Raw genomic sequence first — 17,296 nt, 5'->3', positions numbered from 1 at the left:
GCAAAATTTCCTTAAAATTGCCAATTCAGGCAACCCCACAACCGGTTGTCTGATTCGTCTGAAAACTCAAGGACAGATAGATTTTTACTTGATAAACAATTTAACAAATACCTCGGTTTCAGAGTTATAACCTTAAATCTACATTTTACCCCTAGGTAATCAAACATACATATAACAGTATTCTTTAAAATGGAATTGGGATTACCTCCCTTACACTGAAATCAGGAAACCACCTGTCTTCGGTTAAAGCTGACGATGAAGCTGCCCGGCCGATGTCATACCAATACACGATCAAAATTTTTGCGGTCGTGTAAAAACTAAAAATTTGTTTTACAGAACACTGGCAAAGTGAATAATAATAACAATATTTGTATCAAAACAGAAAAAAACTTCAAACATCAGGGAATATTTTAGCAAAATAAGTAGATATCCAAAACATAATTTGATAAATGAGAAAATAGGGGTGTCAAAAACAGGTCCAATCGTACCTTGTCCTTTGATATGTCTCTGATGAATTAATTATAGGAAAAGGTTGCAAATTCAGAATTTGTTATATGTAGGTTTCTCATATCACACATGACTGTAATTCTAAACCTGGATGCAGAGGATATTCCAACAAGCTTTATGGACTTTGTATCAGTAATCAACTTAGGTTAACAAATATGCAAGTGGGAATGCATGGTACTGTAAGAAGCAATGTACAATAAATATAAATCAACAAACCTTTTGAATATAGAAACATTTGGCTGTCCAGAAATATAATTATTATCCTCTGGTAATTCAGTTGTTACAACAGCAGAGTTTATATAGAATCCATGATTGGCATCTGGTGGATATTCTGTCCATTTTAAAAATGTCCTCTCAAACAACACATTTATTTTAGTTACAGAATTTGCACGTAGTCTAAATACAACTTCAAGATGATATGATCTACTCCTGTCTTTACCAGGCATGTAATGTATTTTGTCTGTAAAAAATAATTAAAACATCTAACCTTATCTGAGGAAATACAAATTTTTTACTTTTTTTATTCAATTGTTAAAGTCCCGCTCTTGTACATGTTGTACTTTAAATTCTAAAATTATTGCAAGTTTTTTTTATTATTGCTATCAATGCAAGAATTTTAATTATTTGAACGCAGCTTTTACACAACTCGTAATATTAAATCTGTTAATTTTGTCCATTCTGTAAAAATTGCAATAATAAATGCACTCAATTATTCCTGAATTTTCAGTATACTGCATGATGATATATTATGTCCCAGAGGCAAACAGCTTTCTCTTTGTGATATGGAACCTTGTGAAACAATTTCAGAATGAACACTAGCTGAAGTACTGAAACTACAACCATATGCTCTGCAGGGTACAGCTTTATATGACCGCAGGGTCTAACCCTGAACAATCGGGGCAAGTATGGACACAACATTCAATCTTGATACAGCTCTGAATTTGGATTGTGATTAAAAAGTTGACACAAGATAGGTTTCTGACACAGAATGAATGTGGTCTAAGAACAAAAACTTAAAAACTTAAAAATATAAAATTGGACATTTACCTATTATATAATCAAAGAACCCCAAGAATTCAATTTTTGATGAAATCAAGTTAAGTTCAATTTTGGACCCTATAGACCTCAATGTGGCCTAATTTGATAACCAAGCTCAAATATCAAAAATCTAAACACATGGTTAGATTCAGCATATATGAAAGAACCCTATATATTCATTTTTTTTTGGTATCAAAGAAAGTTTAATTTTGGACCCTGATTTGAAACAACTTGAAAACTGGGCCTATAATCAAAATCTTAATACATGTTTGGATTCAGCATATCAAAGAACCCTAAGAATTCAATTTTTGTTGAAATCAAACAAAACTTAATTTTGGACACCGATTTGGAACAACTTGCAAACTGGGCCCATAATCAAAAATGTAAGTGCAAACTAAGTTTAATTTTGGACCTTTTGGGCCTTAATGTAGATCAATTTGAAAACGGGACCAAAAATTAAGAATCTACATACACAGTTAGATTCGGCATATTCGGCATTAACCCCAATTATTCAATTTTTGAAGAAATTAAACCAAGTTTAAATGAGGACCTTTTTGGCCCCTAATTCCTAAACTGTTGACACTAAAACTCCCAAAATCGACCCCAACCTTCCTTTTATGGTCATAAACCTTGTTTTTAAATTTGATAGATTACTATTTACTTATACTAAAGTTATTGTCCAAAAACCAAGAAAAATGCTTATTTGGGCCTTTTTTGGCCCATAATTTCTAAACTGTTGGGACCAAAACTTCCAAAATCAATCTCAACCTTCCTTTTGTGGTCATAAACCTTGTGTATAGATTTCTATTTATCTAAACTAAAGTTATAGTGCGAAAAACCAATGTATCTTCGGACAATGATGACGACAACGCCAACATCATACCAATATACGACCAACCTCTTCTTTTGTGCTATTGAATCTTTTCCTTTATTTCCTTTATTTCCCACACTTTTCGACTTTCATAAATTATAGACCACCTTGACTGTTCTGATGAGAAAAAACAATCAGATTCCAGTTATTGAGAATGTGTCCCAATGGACACAGATAATGCCCCTGCTTGCATACAACATTATAAAGGGACATAACTCAAGAACAATAAAAGTGACACTACCCAAATGTGTACTTGATCTGAGTTTTGTGGTAATAAGTATTGTGTATTATATAGGTTACATGTTTGGTTAGGTCAAACTAAAGTAAAAGAATGGAAACTAAACATTTTGCAATTTTTTTTATTGATAAAAGGGCATAATTCGATAATAGATAAAGTGATGCCACCAAAAATTCAACTTGATCTGTGGTTTGTGGTTAAAAGCATTGTGTATAAGTTTCATAACATTTGGTTGAGGGAAACTAAAGTTAGAGAACAGAAACTGAAAATTTAAATTTTTCCATTTATAAGGGGGCATTACTCTAGAACGGTTAAAGTGACCCCACCAAAATTCAAACTTGATCTATATTTTGTGGTAATCAGCCTCTTCTCTGCAGTATGGAATTTTAGAGAGTATTATACACTTACACATAAGTTATTGTCCGGAAAATAATAAAATGGGAGTTTTTTACCACTTTTTTACCCTAATTCCTGCACGTTTGGGGCAATTACCCCAAATCGATACTAGCCATCCCTTTGTGATATGGAACCTGCTGGTACATTGTCAGAGAGATCCATACACTTACACACAAGTTATTGTCTGGAAACAACAACCCTAAAACCCCCAAAATGAATCCCAACCATCCTCTTTTGGTATTAAACATTGTGGTACAATTTCAGAGCAATTGAAATACTTATACACAAGTTATTATCCTAAAACTAGAAAAATGCTTGGTTTGGGCACCTAATTCCTAAACGATTGGGACCATCATCCCAAAAATCAATCCCAAGCGTCCTTTTTTGGTATTGAACCTTTTAAAAAACTAGAGGCTCTCAAGAGCCTGTGTCGCTCACCTTGATCTATGTGCATATTAAACAATGGACATAGATAAATTCATGACAAAATTGTGTTTTTGTGATCATGATGTGTTTGTAGATTTTACTTTACTGAACATTCTTGTTGCTACAATTAGCTCTATCTATAATGAACTTGGCCCAGTAATTAAAATGGAAAATAATTTCTGAAAAAAATTTACAAAAAATTATGAAAATTGTTAAAAAAATGACTATAAAGGGCCAATACTCCTTAAGTGATAAACTGACAATTTTGGTCATGTTGACTTGTTTGTAGATCTTACTTTGCTGAACATTATTGCTGTTTACAGTTTATATCTATCTATAATAATATTCAAGATAATACTGCAAAATTTCCTAAAAATTACTAATTCTTGGGCAGCAACCCAACAACAGGTTGTCTGTTTTGTCTGAAAATTTCAAGGCAGATAGATCCTGACCTGATAAACAATTTAATCTTGTCAGATTTGCTCTAAATACTTTGATTTCAGAAAAAAAAGCCAAAATCTACATTTCGCCCTTATGTACAATTTTTAGCCATGGCGGCCATTTTGGTTGGGTACCAGGGTCACGCCACACATTTTTAAACTAGATACACCAATAATGATTATGGCCAAGTTTAGTTTAATTTGACCCAGTAGTTTCAGAGGAGACGATTTTTTAAAAGAATACTAAAATTTTACAAAAATGGTTAAAATTGACTCTAAAGGACAATAACTTCTTAAGGGGTAAACTGACAATTTTCGTCATGTTGACTTATTTGTAGATCTTAATTTGCTGAATATTATTGCTGTTTCTAGTTTATTGTTATCTATAACATTATTCAAGATAATAACAAAAACCTGCAAAATTTCCTTAAAAATACTTATTTGGGGCAGCAAACAAACAACAGGTTGTCTGGTTTGTCCGAAAATTTCAGGGCAGATAGATCTTGACCTGATTAACAATTTAATACCTTTCAGATTTGCCCTAAATGCTTTGGTTTCAGAGATGTAAGCTAAAATCTACATTTTGCCCCTATGTACTATTTTTAGCCATAACTGCCATTTTGGTTGTTTAGCAGGGTCACACCACACCTTTTTAAAACTAGATACCCCAATGATGATTATGGCCAAGTTTGATTAAATTTGGACAAGTAGTTTCAGAGGAGAAGATTTTTGTAAAAGTTTACGGACAACGGACTTCAAGTGATGAGAAAAGCTCACTTCACCTTTCAGGTCAGGTGAGCTTAAAATCATAGTGATCCATTTCGCTTAAACTAAAGTTATTGTCCGGAAACCAAATCTTCGGACAATGATGCAGACGACCACATTTTAGCATTATATGAACCAAAAAACTATTTTGTCGTTGTATAAAAAAATGACCAGGATTAGGAAATGTTGATACTAAAAGAAATAAAATCAATTGTATCAAAGAATCAAAATTGATGGGATTTCTTTTAGTTGATCATTTTTTTTTTTGGGGGGGGTGTTATTATTGGCTCATATACATTTGAACTTGTTTCAATTGTTTTTTCTGTGATGTTGCAGAAACATGCATATCCTACTTACATTAATATTTACATATCATGATCCAGCTAAATATCAAGTTTAATATAGATATAAAGAACCCTCTTTGAAGAACTTTGGTATATAGAAGGTTGGCAGGGTCAAAATTTTCTAATTTCTAAATTCAATGAAGAACTACTCTTAAACAAGAGATTGCAAGGTTTTATTTAGACCTGAATTTTCTATCAGCAGCATTTCAGTATGTCACCTTCTCTATAATTTTCAATGTATGTTAATCCTTTAAGGCTTATGAATGTCTACAGCATATCTTAAATTTGTCTGGTATATACTTACATGGCTTTACCATAGTTTTATTGTTTTGTATTTGTAATGAATTGAAGAAGATCTTAATAAACCAGGGTATTGTTTCCATATAGATTACTGTCATATTAACTGGCAAGTTGTTATAAATCTGACAGGTTATTCCTCCTCTCTGTAGTCCAAAACCTGAAATGAATAGGAATTGTAACTATACAGTAACCTACAACCATTCCACGTTATCCCTATGCACATATTGTAATGCAAAGCATACCCCAACTCCTAATTGAAAGTATCAGAAAACAGGGAGTTGATATCTATCAGAAAAGATAAGCATTTATTCATTACATTTTATCATTGTCAAGCTACAGACCAGTTGTGTAGTCATAAAGTTCAGTAGCTAGTACCTGAGAAAATGACAAAAATATTTGTTGCACAAACTAATGGAATAACTAACAGACAAGTTGATTGATTCTAATATGACATGCGTCTTTCACTTTGTAAACAACACCTTGATAAATTTCTTGATATATTTATTCTTAGAACTCAGAAGTGTACATACTAATGACTGTTATAATATACCTCACCTATAAATCCACATATATTGTAATCTATGAGCAACCTCTATACCGATTATGAAGGGTTAAAAATTTCAATTAAAAAAAATATAGGGCCTTTATTCTAATTCTGATGCATACCAAAAAGAACAAGCATTCTGTGAGTATTCATTGTAATGGAAAGAAATTCTAACTTGATCTATAATTTGTCATTGTGTAAACTACATAAAATAACAAACAAATCTACCACTAAATTCTTCAAACAATTAACTAAAGAAAGGAAAAGAAATCCAAAACATTATTTATCTTAATTATTAATACAATGTCTTTTATTCAAACAATTAACTTAAGGTAAGGAAAGACATCCAAAATATTATTTATCTTAATTATTAATACAATGTCTTTTATTCAAACAATTAACTAAAGAAAAGGAAAGAAATCCAAAATATTATTTATCTTAATTATTAATATAATGTCTTTTATTCAAACAATTAACTAAAGAAAAGGAAAGAAATTCAAAATATTGTTTAGCTTAAGAAAATGTCTTTAATTCAAACAATTAACTAAAGAAAAGGAAAGAAATCCAAAATATAACTTATCTTAATTATTAATACAATGTCTAAAGAAAAGGAAAGACATCCAAAATATTATTTATCTTAATACAATGTCTTTAATTCAAACAATTAACTAAAGAAAAGGAAAGAAATCCAAAATATTATTTATCTTAAAATTATTAAGACAATGTCTTTTATTCAAACAATTAACTAGAAAAAAGGAAAGAAATCCAAAATATTATTTAGCTTAAGAAAATGTCTTAAATTCAAACAATTAACTAAAGAAAAAGGAAAGAAATCCAAAATATAACTTATCTTAATACAATGTCTTTTAAAAAAATAGTTATTTTCCTTTGAGCAGAAATTAAGTAATTAATGAGTATTTCATCAAAAAATTAAATTATAGGGAAAGGGCTTTAAGTTAACAAGGAGAAAAATTAAACCATGAAAAGCGAACTTGACCTGCAAATTGTCATGATAAAACAATACACCAAATATTAAATCAATATCTTCAAGCATGAGGGAAAAAGTCTTGCTAAAACTCTTTTGCTCGACTGACGGATGGACAGAAAGACATAGTGAAAACCAAAATTCCCATTCAACTTTGTTAGTAGGGGACTTATAAGTGCATAACAGCAAAGGAAAATGTAGAAAATTAAAATAAAATAAAGTTTCGAGAAATTCAATTAATGCATTTAGCACATTAATGTCATTTAAAACCAGATGCTCCGCAGGGCGTAGCTTTATACGACCGCAGAGGTTGAACCCTGAACGGTTGGGGCAAGTATGGACATAACATTCAAGCTGGATTCAGCTCTAAATTTGGATTGTGATTAAATAGTTGACACAGCATAGGTTTCTGACACAGAATGAATGTGTTCTAATGAAATTGAAATTTTTGTTTTCTCTTAGAGCAATTCACTATGCTGTTGAATATTATTCCTCTCAAAAAAATGTTTGAAGAAATTTTCTTTTTATTTATGAAATTTCAAATGAGAAAATTGAACCCATTTTTTTTTAATCACATCCCCCTTTCCCTTATTCCAAAACTAATCTCAATTAAAGTTTCTAATGGAGTTTGCAACAATTACTACTCATTTAAATACATCATAAAATATTAAGATGTAAAAAAACTGCTTGTTATCACTGAATGGTAAAGATTATTTTAATTTATCAGTTGGTAGTAAAAAGTGAATATACATTGTATATTGTATATATAACAAAGATTTAAGTTGATTCTGGACAAAGAAAGATAACTCCAAATAAAAAAAATTCTTACAATTAGATATTTCTTGCTTACTATTCTGGACAAAGAAAGATAACTCTAATTAAAAACAAAATTGCTATTTCACAATATTTTGCAATAAGATATTTCTTGCCATTGCGCAATACTGTGCAATTGAAAAGACTTGCTATTGCACAAAACTTAAAGGGAAACTTCGCAAAAAAATCAAAAATTGATATTATGTCCATTCTGTATAAAAATGCTCAAATTTATAGATATTAAAGTTTTATTCCGCTAAATAAGAGATCACCATCGATTTTAAATTTTGAGTATCAGCTTCTGCTCTCCGCCATCTTGTCACCTTCTCCGATGAAAAATCCCGATATGTCTATAAACCACAAAGGAACAAAACTACAGTAAACGATGTAGTCGTAATTGCGTGTCGATATCTAGTCAATCGTACGGTTGTTTTATCTGACTGACTAACTTGATACGGAAAATGGTCTTATATTTTAAAATAACCCTATAGTCTGTTATTTTTAAACTGATAATATTGCAATTAGTTAAAAAGTCAAAGTTCAAATCATAAATAAGTGTTCCGTGGAAATTGTTTTCGAAAATCTAATTCGTTCATAATTCTTTCAAGTAATAAACTTTATTTAAATAAATTCGGATCTTCCCTCATCTGATCACCAGCATGGCTAAAGGTATTACTCCCAAAGGTATTGGAAGGGGTGTAAGGTGACACGTCCAGGTATTCAATCGATTTCCTGTCCGGCGGGCTTGCAAGTTCATGCATCGTTTCACTTCTGTAGGTATTGATCAGTGTACACGACCGTTACTTATAACTTTCCATTTTGAACTATCAGGTGCATGTATAATATACATTTTTGTCTTGCGTGTCCGAAAGTGATATAATATACTAGTCATTACTGAACTCATACGCTTGTTTATAAATAACATTTCTGGTGTAAAGAATATTATTTATTAAAAAAAATAAATACAAAAAATAAATTTTGAAGAAATACAAATCTATTTACATATTTTTCCAAGGGTTAATTAGGGAAAATGTAATATATACTCGTTGTCAATAGTTTAGGACAGATTGGAACATACCAGAATTATTGATTTAAAAAAATGTGCGCACTTGTCGACGATTCATGTATACATACGCCTGGGTAGAAAGTTACGGAACTATAGTCAGTAGCGCAATTTAAAATATGTATACATGTATACATTGAACATAAGAAAGAAACATACATTTAGGGGAAATTGTGGTAAAAGTTTTGTAAATAGACTAGTCCACGTATGCCAACAGTATGGAATCAACGAAATTCGATAGACTATTGTATACCAAAAGAAGAAGAAGAAAAAAAGAAACAATTTGATTTAAATACAGGTCAATTTAACACTTGCTTTGGTTCATCGAAGTTAAGAATATAGTAAACTCACAGATTAATATATATCAATTAGATTGTTTTCGAATGAAGGACGAAATTCGTCATCATCACAATTGTTCCAACATTCATGTAAAATATATGCAACTGGACGTACACTAATAATCCCCAAGGGATGTGAATATTTTCTAGGAAAACTATTGAGTATCAATTTCGGGATTTATTTTCTTTCTTGATATTCAATGACAGCAATTTAAAGAATAAACTGCTTGTCGGATATTTGTCCGCTTTAGGGGTATTCTTGCAAGTTGAACAGACTTATAATAACATTCAAAAATAGGGAAAGATAACATTAAATTCGTTGTCTTTTAATTTTAAACATCGTTGGTCAAATAGTTATTTAAGTATATATATACGTTGGGAGACGACGATTATTATAGTAGTCTCAGATTTTAATAAGGACGTTCCCGATTATGAATAAATTTGGTTGACGTTTTTCACACTTGAAAAGAATATCTATTCGTAATTTTTCGATTCCATTCCAATACAAAAGTATTTTTTCTTTATTCGTACATATTATATTCCGCTTCGGTAGAGTTATCTTCAGATAGTTTCATATATTAATTAATACATGGCTTTCAAAAGTCTAAATGTAAGTGTTCTCGTACATTTTTTCGCCTAATAAAGACAAATAAAAATGATTTAGTAAAGCTATTTCCAATTTCTAAGTCCCCCTTTTTTATGAGACATAAATCAAGGACAAGACTTGTATATCATTTCATTCTGACATATGAATTAAGTTTCCCGTCTTTAACCGAAAATTGTGTATTTCTTAGTAAATTAACTTATTTGAATTCAAATAAATAATAGCACCAAATATAATTAAATAGTTCCACGGCGACCAATTTTTATTTGTCCCCAATTTGAATATGTATTTTTTTTGTGTGTATTAAATGCTCCCATTGATCCGAATAGACAGTCACACCTGGCAAGGTGTGCCCTAGAGGCGTGGTTTAATACCGAAGTGCAAATAACAATTTACCTTTCAACAAGCCATCTACGAGTATTGCCACAGAACCGTGAATACACACATTGTATAAACCTAGTCATAGCAGAGATAGTAAAAGGTCAATAATAGTACACCAACATATTGTCTTTACAGATTATTGTACTTTAATTTGTTCACCATTTCAGTCCGAAAATGCATTTTAAAAAATAAATTTATAACTTTTTGTGTTGTCTACAAAAATAATTCGAATATATACGTTTAACATAGATAATTTATCTCACGAATGAGTACAATTGAACGTCTGTGCGTTTTATCTTCTTATTATCGGATGGTTATTGGATAAAGCATAAGTCATCGGCGCGCTTACGATTACGTTAAAATATGATTAAAAACCAAGACTTTTAATGATTGTATTTTAAATCCCGGCATGCAAAAATCAGGAGAAAACGTCACGACCTACAGGAAGTAGTTGATATTTTTTCATTAATTATTGAATTTCTCCTTTATTACTGCACATATAGCGATAAAACTTTGTGAATATATATATTATGTCACAATGAACATATTTAAACCATAAGTAAAAAATCGTGAATTTTCCCTTGAATATAATAATTTTAGATCCTGATTTGGACCAACTTGAAAACTGGGCCCATAATCAAAAATCTAAGTACATGTTTGGATTCAGCATATCAAAGAACCCAAAGATTTCAATTTTTGTTAAAATCAAACTAAGTTTAATTTTGGACCCTTTGGACTTTAATGTAGACCAATTTAAAAACAAGACCAAAAATGAGGAATCTACATACACAGTTAGATTTGGCATATCAAAGAACCCCATTTATTCAATTTTTGATGAAATCAAGCAAAGTTTAATTTTGGACCCCGATTTGGACCAACTTGAAAACTGGGCCGATAATCAAGAATCTTTTTTTCATTTTTAGATTCAGCATATCAAAGAACCCAACCGATTAATTTTTTGTCAAAATCAAACGAAGTTTAATTTTGGACCCTTTGGACCTTAATGTAGACCAATTTGAAAACGGGACCAAAAGTTAAAAATCTACATACACAGTTAGATTCGGCATATCAAAGAACCCCAATTATTCAATTTTGATGAAATCAAACAAAGTTTAATTTTGGACCTTTTGGGCCCCTTATTCCTAAACTGTTGGGACCAAAACTCCCAAAATCATTACCAACCTTCCTTTTATGGTCATAAACCTTGTGTTTAAATTTCATAGATTTCTATTTACTTATACTAAAGTTATGGTGCGAAAACCAAGAAAATGTTTATTTGGGTCCCTTTTTGGCCCCTAATTCCTAAACTGTTGGGATCTAAACTCCCAAAATCAATACCAACCTTCCTTTTGTGGTCATAAACATTGTGTTCAAATTTCATTATTTTCTATTTACTTAAACTAAAGTTATTGTGCGAAAACCAAGAATAATGCTTATTTGGGCCCTTTTTTGGCCCCTAATTCCTACACTGTTGAAACCAAAACTCCCAAATCAATCCCAACCTTTCTTTTGTGGTCATAAACCTTGTGATAAAATTTTATAGATTTCTATTCACTTTTACTAAAGTTAGAGTGCGAAAACTAAAAGTATTCGGACGACGACGACGACGACGACGACGCCAACGTGATAGCAATATACGACGAAAATTTTTTCAAAATTTGCGGTCGTATAAAAATGACGTCATATGAATGAAAACATTAAAGCTAAAGCTTTTTCTGTAACATGTATGAATCCTCTAATTTGGATAATATTAAACTAGAGGCTCTAAAGAGCCTGTGTCGCTCACCTTGGTATATGTGATTTAAACAAAGGAAGCAGACAGTTCATGACAAAATTGTGTTTAGGTGATTGTGATGTGTTTGTACATCTTACTTTACTGAACATTCTTGCTGCTTACAATTATCTCTATCTATAATGAACTTGTCCGTGTAGTTTGTGGAAAATGTTAGTAAAAATTTACAAATTTTATGAAAATTGTTAAAAATTGATTGTAAAGGACAATAACTTCTTAGGGGGTCAATTGACCATTTTGGTCATTTGACTTATTTTTCAGTCTTACATTGCTGTACATTATTGCTGTTTACAGTTTATCTCCATCTATATATTTTATTCAAGATAATAACCAAAAACAGTAAAATTTCCTTAAAATAACCAATTTATGGGCAGCAACCCAACAATGGGTTGTCTGATTCATCTCAAAATTTCAGGGCAGATAGATCTTGACCTGATAAACAATTTTACCCTTGTCAGATTTGCTCTAAATGCTTTGGTTTTTGAGTTATAAGCCAAAAACTGCATTTTACCCCTATGTTCTATTTTTAGCCATGGCAGCCATCTTAGATGGTTGGCCGGGTAATTAAACACAAACTTTAAACTAAATACATCAATGATGATTGTGGCCAAGTTTGGATTAATTTGGCCCGGTAGTTTCAGAGGAGAAGATTTTTGTAAAAGATCATGGATATTTACGAACTAGAGGCTCTCAAGAGCCTGTGTCGCTCACCTTGGTTTATTTGCATATAAAACAATGGACACAGATAAATTCATAACAAAATTGTGTTTTGGGGATGGTGATGTGTTTGTAGATCTTGCTTTACTGGACATTCTTGTTGCTACAATTATCTCTATCTATAATGAAGTGACCCAGTAATTACAGTGGAAAATATTTTCTAAAAATCTACCAAAAATTTATGAAAAATGTAAAAAATTGACTATAAAGGGCAATAACTCCAAAAGAGAGGTCAACTGACCATATCAGTCATGTTGACTTATTTGTAAATCTTACTTTGCTGAACATTATTGCTGTTTACTGTTTATCTCTATCTATAATATTATTCAAGATATTAACCAAAAACAGCAAAATTTCCTTAAAATTACCAATTCAGAGGCAGCAACCCAACAACGAGTTGTTCTATTCATCTGAAACTTTCAAGGCAGATAGATCTTGATCTGATAAACAATTTAACTCAGGCCAGTTTTGCTCTTTATGCTTTGGTTTTTGAGTTATAAGCCAAAAACTGCATTTTACCCCTATGTTCTATTTTGAGCCATGGTGGCCATCTTGGTTGGTTGCCCGGGTCAATGGACACAAGTTTTAAACTAGATACCCCAATGATGATTATGGGCAAGTTTAGTTTAATTTGGCCCAGTAGTTTCAGAGGAGAAGATTTTTGTAAAAGATTACTAAGATTTACGAAAAATGATTAAAAATTGACTAAAAAGGGCAATAACTCCTAAAGGGGTCAACTGACCTTTTTGGTCATGTTGACTTATTTGTAAATCTTATTTTGCTGAACATTATTGCAGTTTACAGTTTATCTCTATCTATAATATTATTCAAGATAATAACCAAAAACAGCGTAATTTCCTTAAAATTACCAATTCAGGGGCAGCAACCAAACAACGGTTTGTTCGATTCATCTGAAATTTTTACAGCAGTTAGATCTTGACCTGATAAACAATTGAACTTCTTTACAGATTTGCTCTAATTGCTTTGGTTTTTGAGTTATTAGCCAAAAACTGCATTTTACCCCTATGTTCTATTCATAGCCAAGGCGGCCATCTTGGATGGTTGACCGGGTCACCGGAAACAATTTTTAAACTACATACCCTAATAATGATTGTGGCCAAGTTTGGTTTGATTTGGCCCAGTAGTTTCAGAGGAGAAGATTTTTGTAAAAGTTAACGACGACGACGACGGACGACGACGACGGACGCCGGACGCAAAGTGATGGGAAAAGCTCACTTGGCCCTTCGAGCCAGGTGAGCTAAAAATGGTTAAAAATTGACTATAAAGGGCAATAACTCTTATAGGGGTCAACTGACCATTTTGGTCATGTTGACTTATTTGTAAATCTTACTTTGCTGAACATTATTGCTGTTTACATTTTATCTCCATCTATAATAATATTCAAGATAATAACCAAAAACAGTAAAATTTCCTTTAAATTACCAATTTAGGGGCAGCAACCCAACAATGGGTTGTCTGATTCATCTCAAAATTTCAGGGCAGATAGATCTTGACCTGATAAACAATTTTACCCCATGTCAGATTTGCTCTAAATGCTTTTTACCCCTATGTTCTATTTTTAGCCATGGCGGCCATCTTGGATGGTTGGCCGGGTAATTAAACACAAACTTTAAACTAGATACATCAATGATGAGTGTGGCCAAGTTTGGTTTAATTTGGCCCAGTAGTTTCAGAGGAGAAGATTTTTGTACAAGTTAACGACGACGGACGCAGGACGACGACGACGACGGACGCCGGACGCCAAGTGATGGGAAAAGCTCCCTTGGCCTTTGGGCCAGGTGAGCTAAAAATGAGGTTTGAGTTGTTTTATTTTTATTTTATTGCATTATTTGCACATTTACTTATTTCAGCAATTCAATATGGTGGTTTCTTAGTTACGAGATGTCAACTGTGAATTTCATGGTGCTCAGGAGAAAATAATATAAATAAAAGATGGCAAAGTTTGGGAGGGTTGAGATTTAAGAGTTAAACATTTTTTTAAAGCTGATATTAAAGCAATATGCTATATTTTCATAGGTATTGTTTAGCTCTATCTACAAGGGGGTAAAATAGAACGGCAACACACAAGGCATACACACCCTAGCTTAATAACCATATGTGTCAATTAGAATCGAAATAATTCATGGAAGCCATACATTTTTTTGTAAATTTACATATGGCCAGGGATATGATAAACATTAATTTTTCTTATTCATTTTTTTAATTTATCATAATTCGTTGAAATCTGTACATTTGTAAGGGGAAAACATCAAGCACCGGTACCTTATCCCGTCTCGTCAACATTAGTAAATAAAATATTTATACAGATGTTAGTTTTTGTTAGAACTATACATACATTTTTCTTAACTTAAAACAAATTATATATATGTCAGTAATATCAATAAAGTTGCTTACCATTAAGATTATCAAACATAATTATATAATATAACAAATGCACAGGTTAAGAAAAATATATAATTTGTGTTTTTTAAGAAGTAAAATATAAAGATACATAAGATGTATGTTTAAAGTATGATTGTAGATTTTTAAAATTCAAGTATCGAGAAAAAAAAACACCAAAAAAATTTAAAAAAAAATAAAAAAAAATAAAATAAAATAATTGAAAGACAGATAATCAGATGAATTTCAAAGAAAATAAAAGTGGTTTTGTTTATTTTGGTTATTTATTCCCTCAGATGAATCACGTATTTCTTTCTCATATAAGAGACAATATAGCATACAACAATTCTATGTCTATCAATTCATAAACACATTTACAATGTAAAAATATCTTATCATTCCAACTCTTGTAAGCAAGAATGCACACGCTGAAATGTCTCGCCTCCTTTACTAATCATTGATATTATGTTGATAGTCCTTAGTATAAAGCTTTATTACAACTGTCACATAAACTCAACATTAACCAAGAAAATGAAACATTGATTAATGAACCATGGAAATGAGGTCAATGTAAAATAAACCATGCCAAGCAGACATGTACAGCTAACAATTCTTCAATATTTCAAATATAGTTGACTTATTGCTTATAAATAAAGAAAAAGAGACCAAAACACAAACACTTAAAACTTAGCAATGGACCTTGAAAATGAGGTCAAGGTAAAATAAAACCTGAGTAACCGACATATAGATCATAAAATATTTTCATACACCAAATATAGTTGACCTAATGCATAAAGTATTAGAAAAATAGACCATAACTAAAAAACTTAACTTTGACCACTGAACCATGAAAATGAGGTCAAGGTCAGATAACACCTGTCAGCTAGACATGTTCACCTTACAATCATTCCATACACCAATTATAGTAGACCTATTGCATATAGAATAAGAAAAACAGACCAAAACACAAAAACTTAACTTTAACCACTGAACCATGAAAATGAAGTCAAGGTCAGATGACACCTGCCAGTTTGACATGTACACCTTACAGTCCTTCCATACACCGAACATACTAGACCTATTGCTTATAGTATCTGAGATATGAACTTGACCACGAACACTTAACCTTGTTCACTGATCCATGAAATGAGGTCGAGGTCAAGTGAAAACTGTCTGACAGGCATGAGGACCTTGCAAGGTACGCACATACCAAATATAGTTATCCAATTACTTATAATAAGAGAGAATTTAACATTACAAAAAATTAACTTTTTTTCAAAGGTGTCACTGAACCATGAAATGAGGTCAAGGACATTGGACATGTCACTGACGGAAAGTTCGTAACATGAGGCATATATATACAAAGTATGAAACATCCAGGTCTTCTACCTTCCAAAATATAAAGCTTTAAAGAAGTGAGCTAACACCGCCGACGCCGGATCACTATCCCTATGTCGAGTTTTCTGCAACAAAAATACCTAATCTTTTATTTTTAACAGCAATTAATTTTTCAGTTTTGTATAAAGATTTTTTTTTACTTTGAACTGCCTGCAATGTTAAAGCTAATTTCTAAAAATATTTGAAGTTGAAAAATTATTTTGTATTATCCCCAAACATAATGTTTTATTAATATGGAACACTAATATATCGTTAGACAACCAGATGCTCCGCAGGACGCAGCTTTATACGACCGCAGAGGTCGAACCATGACCAGTTGGGGCAAGTATGGACTCAACATTTAAGCTTGATACAGCTCTGAATTTGGATTGTGATTAAATAGTTGACAAAACATAGGTTTCTGACACAGAATGAATGTGGTCTAAGAACTAAAACTTAAAAACTTTTAATTTGGACCTTTACCTATTATGGTCCAATATCCAAAATCTAAATACATGGTTAGATTCAGCATATCATAGAACCCCAAGAATTCAATTTTTGATGAAATCAAATAATGTTCAACTTTATACCATTTAGACCTCAATGTGGACCAATTTGATAACCGGGCCCAAATATTAAAAATCTAAATACATGGTTAGATTCAGCATATTGAAGAACCCCATATATTCAATTTTTGTTATAATCAAACAAACTTTAATTTTTTACCCTTTGGACCTTACTGTAGACCAATTTGAAAACGGACAATGCTGTTTAATTGAATATTTCTTGCTATTGCACAATACTGTGCAATTAAAAATTTCTTACTATTGCACAACATTGTGCACAATAATGTGCAACTGAAGATGTCTTGCTTTTGCGCAATACTGTGCAATTGAAATTGTCTTGCTATTGCACCATACTGTGCAATTGAAGATTTAGTGTTATTTCTGAGTACTG

General features: G+C 31.6%; 1 protein-coding gene across 1 annotated transcript in view; it reads right to left on the bottom strand.

The window, feature by feature from the left end:
* LOC134721348 (GPI transamidase component PIG-T-like) overlaps positions 1-17,296 on the bottom strand; it is a 191,649-nt gene that overhangs the window by 24,661 nt on the left and 149,692 nt on the right. Inside the window, exons 8-9 of the mRNA XM_063584288.1 lie at positions 5,330-5,482; positions 724-967 (exon numbers count right to left, since the gene is read on the bottom strand). Coding sequence (XP_063440358.1) covers positions 724-967; positions 5,330-5,482 — 397 coding nt within the window. The remainder of the gene's footprint in view (positions 1-723; positions 968-5,329; positions 5,483-17,296) is intronic.

This window comes from Mytilus trossulus, chromosome 6 (genome assembly GCF_036588685.1).
Source record: "Mytilus trossulus isolate FHL-02 chromosome 6, PNRI_Mtr1.1.1.hap1, whole genome shotgun sequence".
Taxonomy (NCBI): domain Eukaryota; kingdom Metazoa; phylum Mollusca; class Bivalvia; order Mytilida; family Mytilidae; genus Mytilus; species Mytilus trossulus.
The sequence above is the reverse complement of the archived record's forward strand: the minus strand, read 5'-3'. Positions and strand labels throughout refer to the sequence as shown.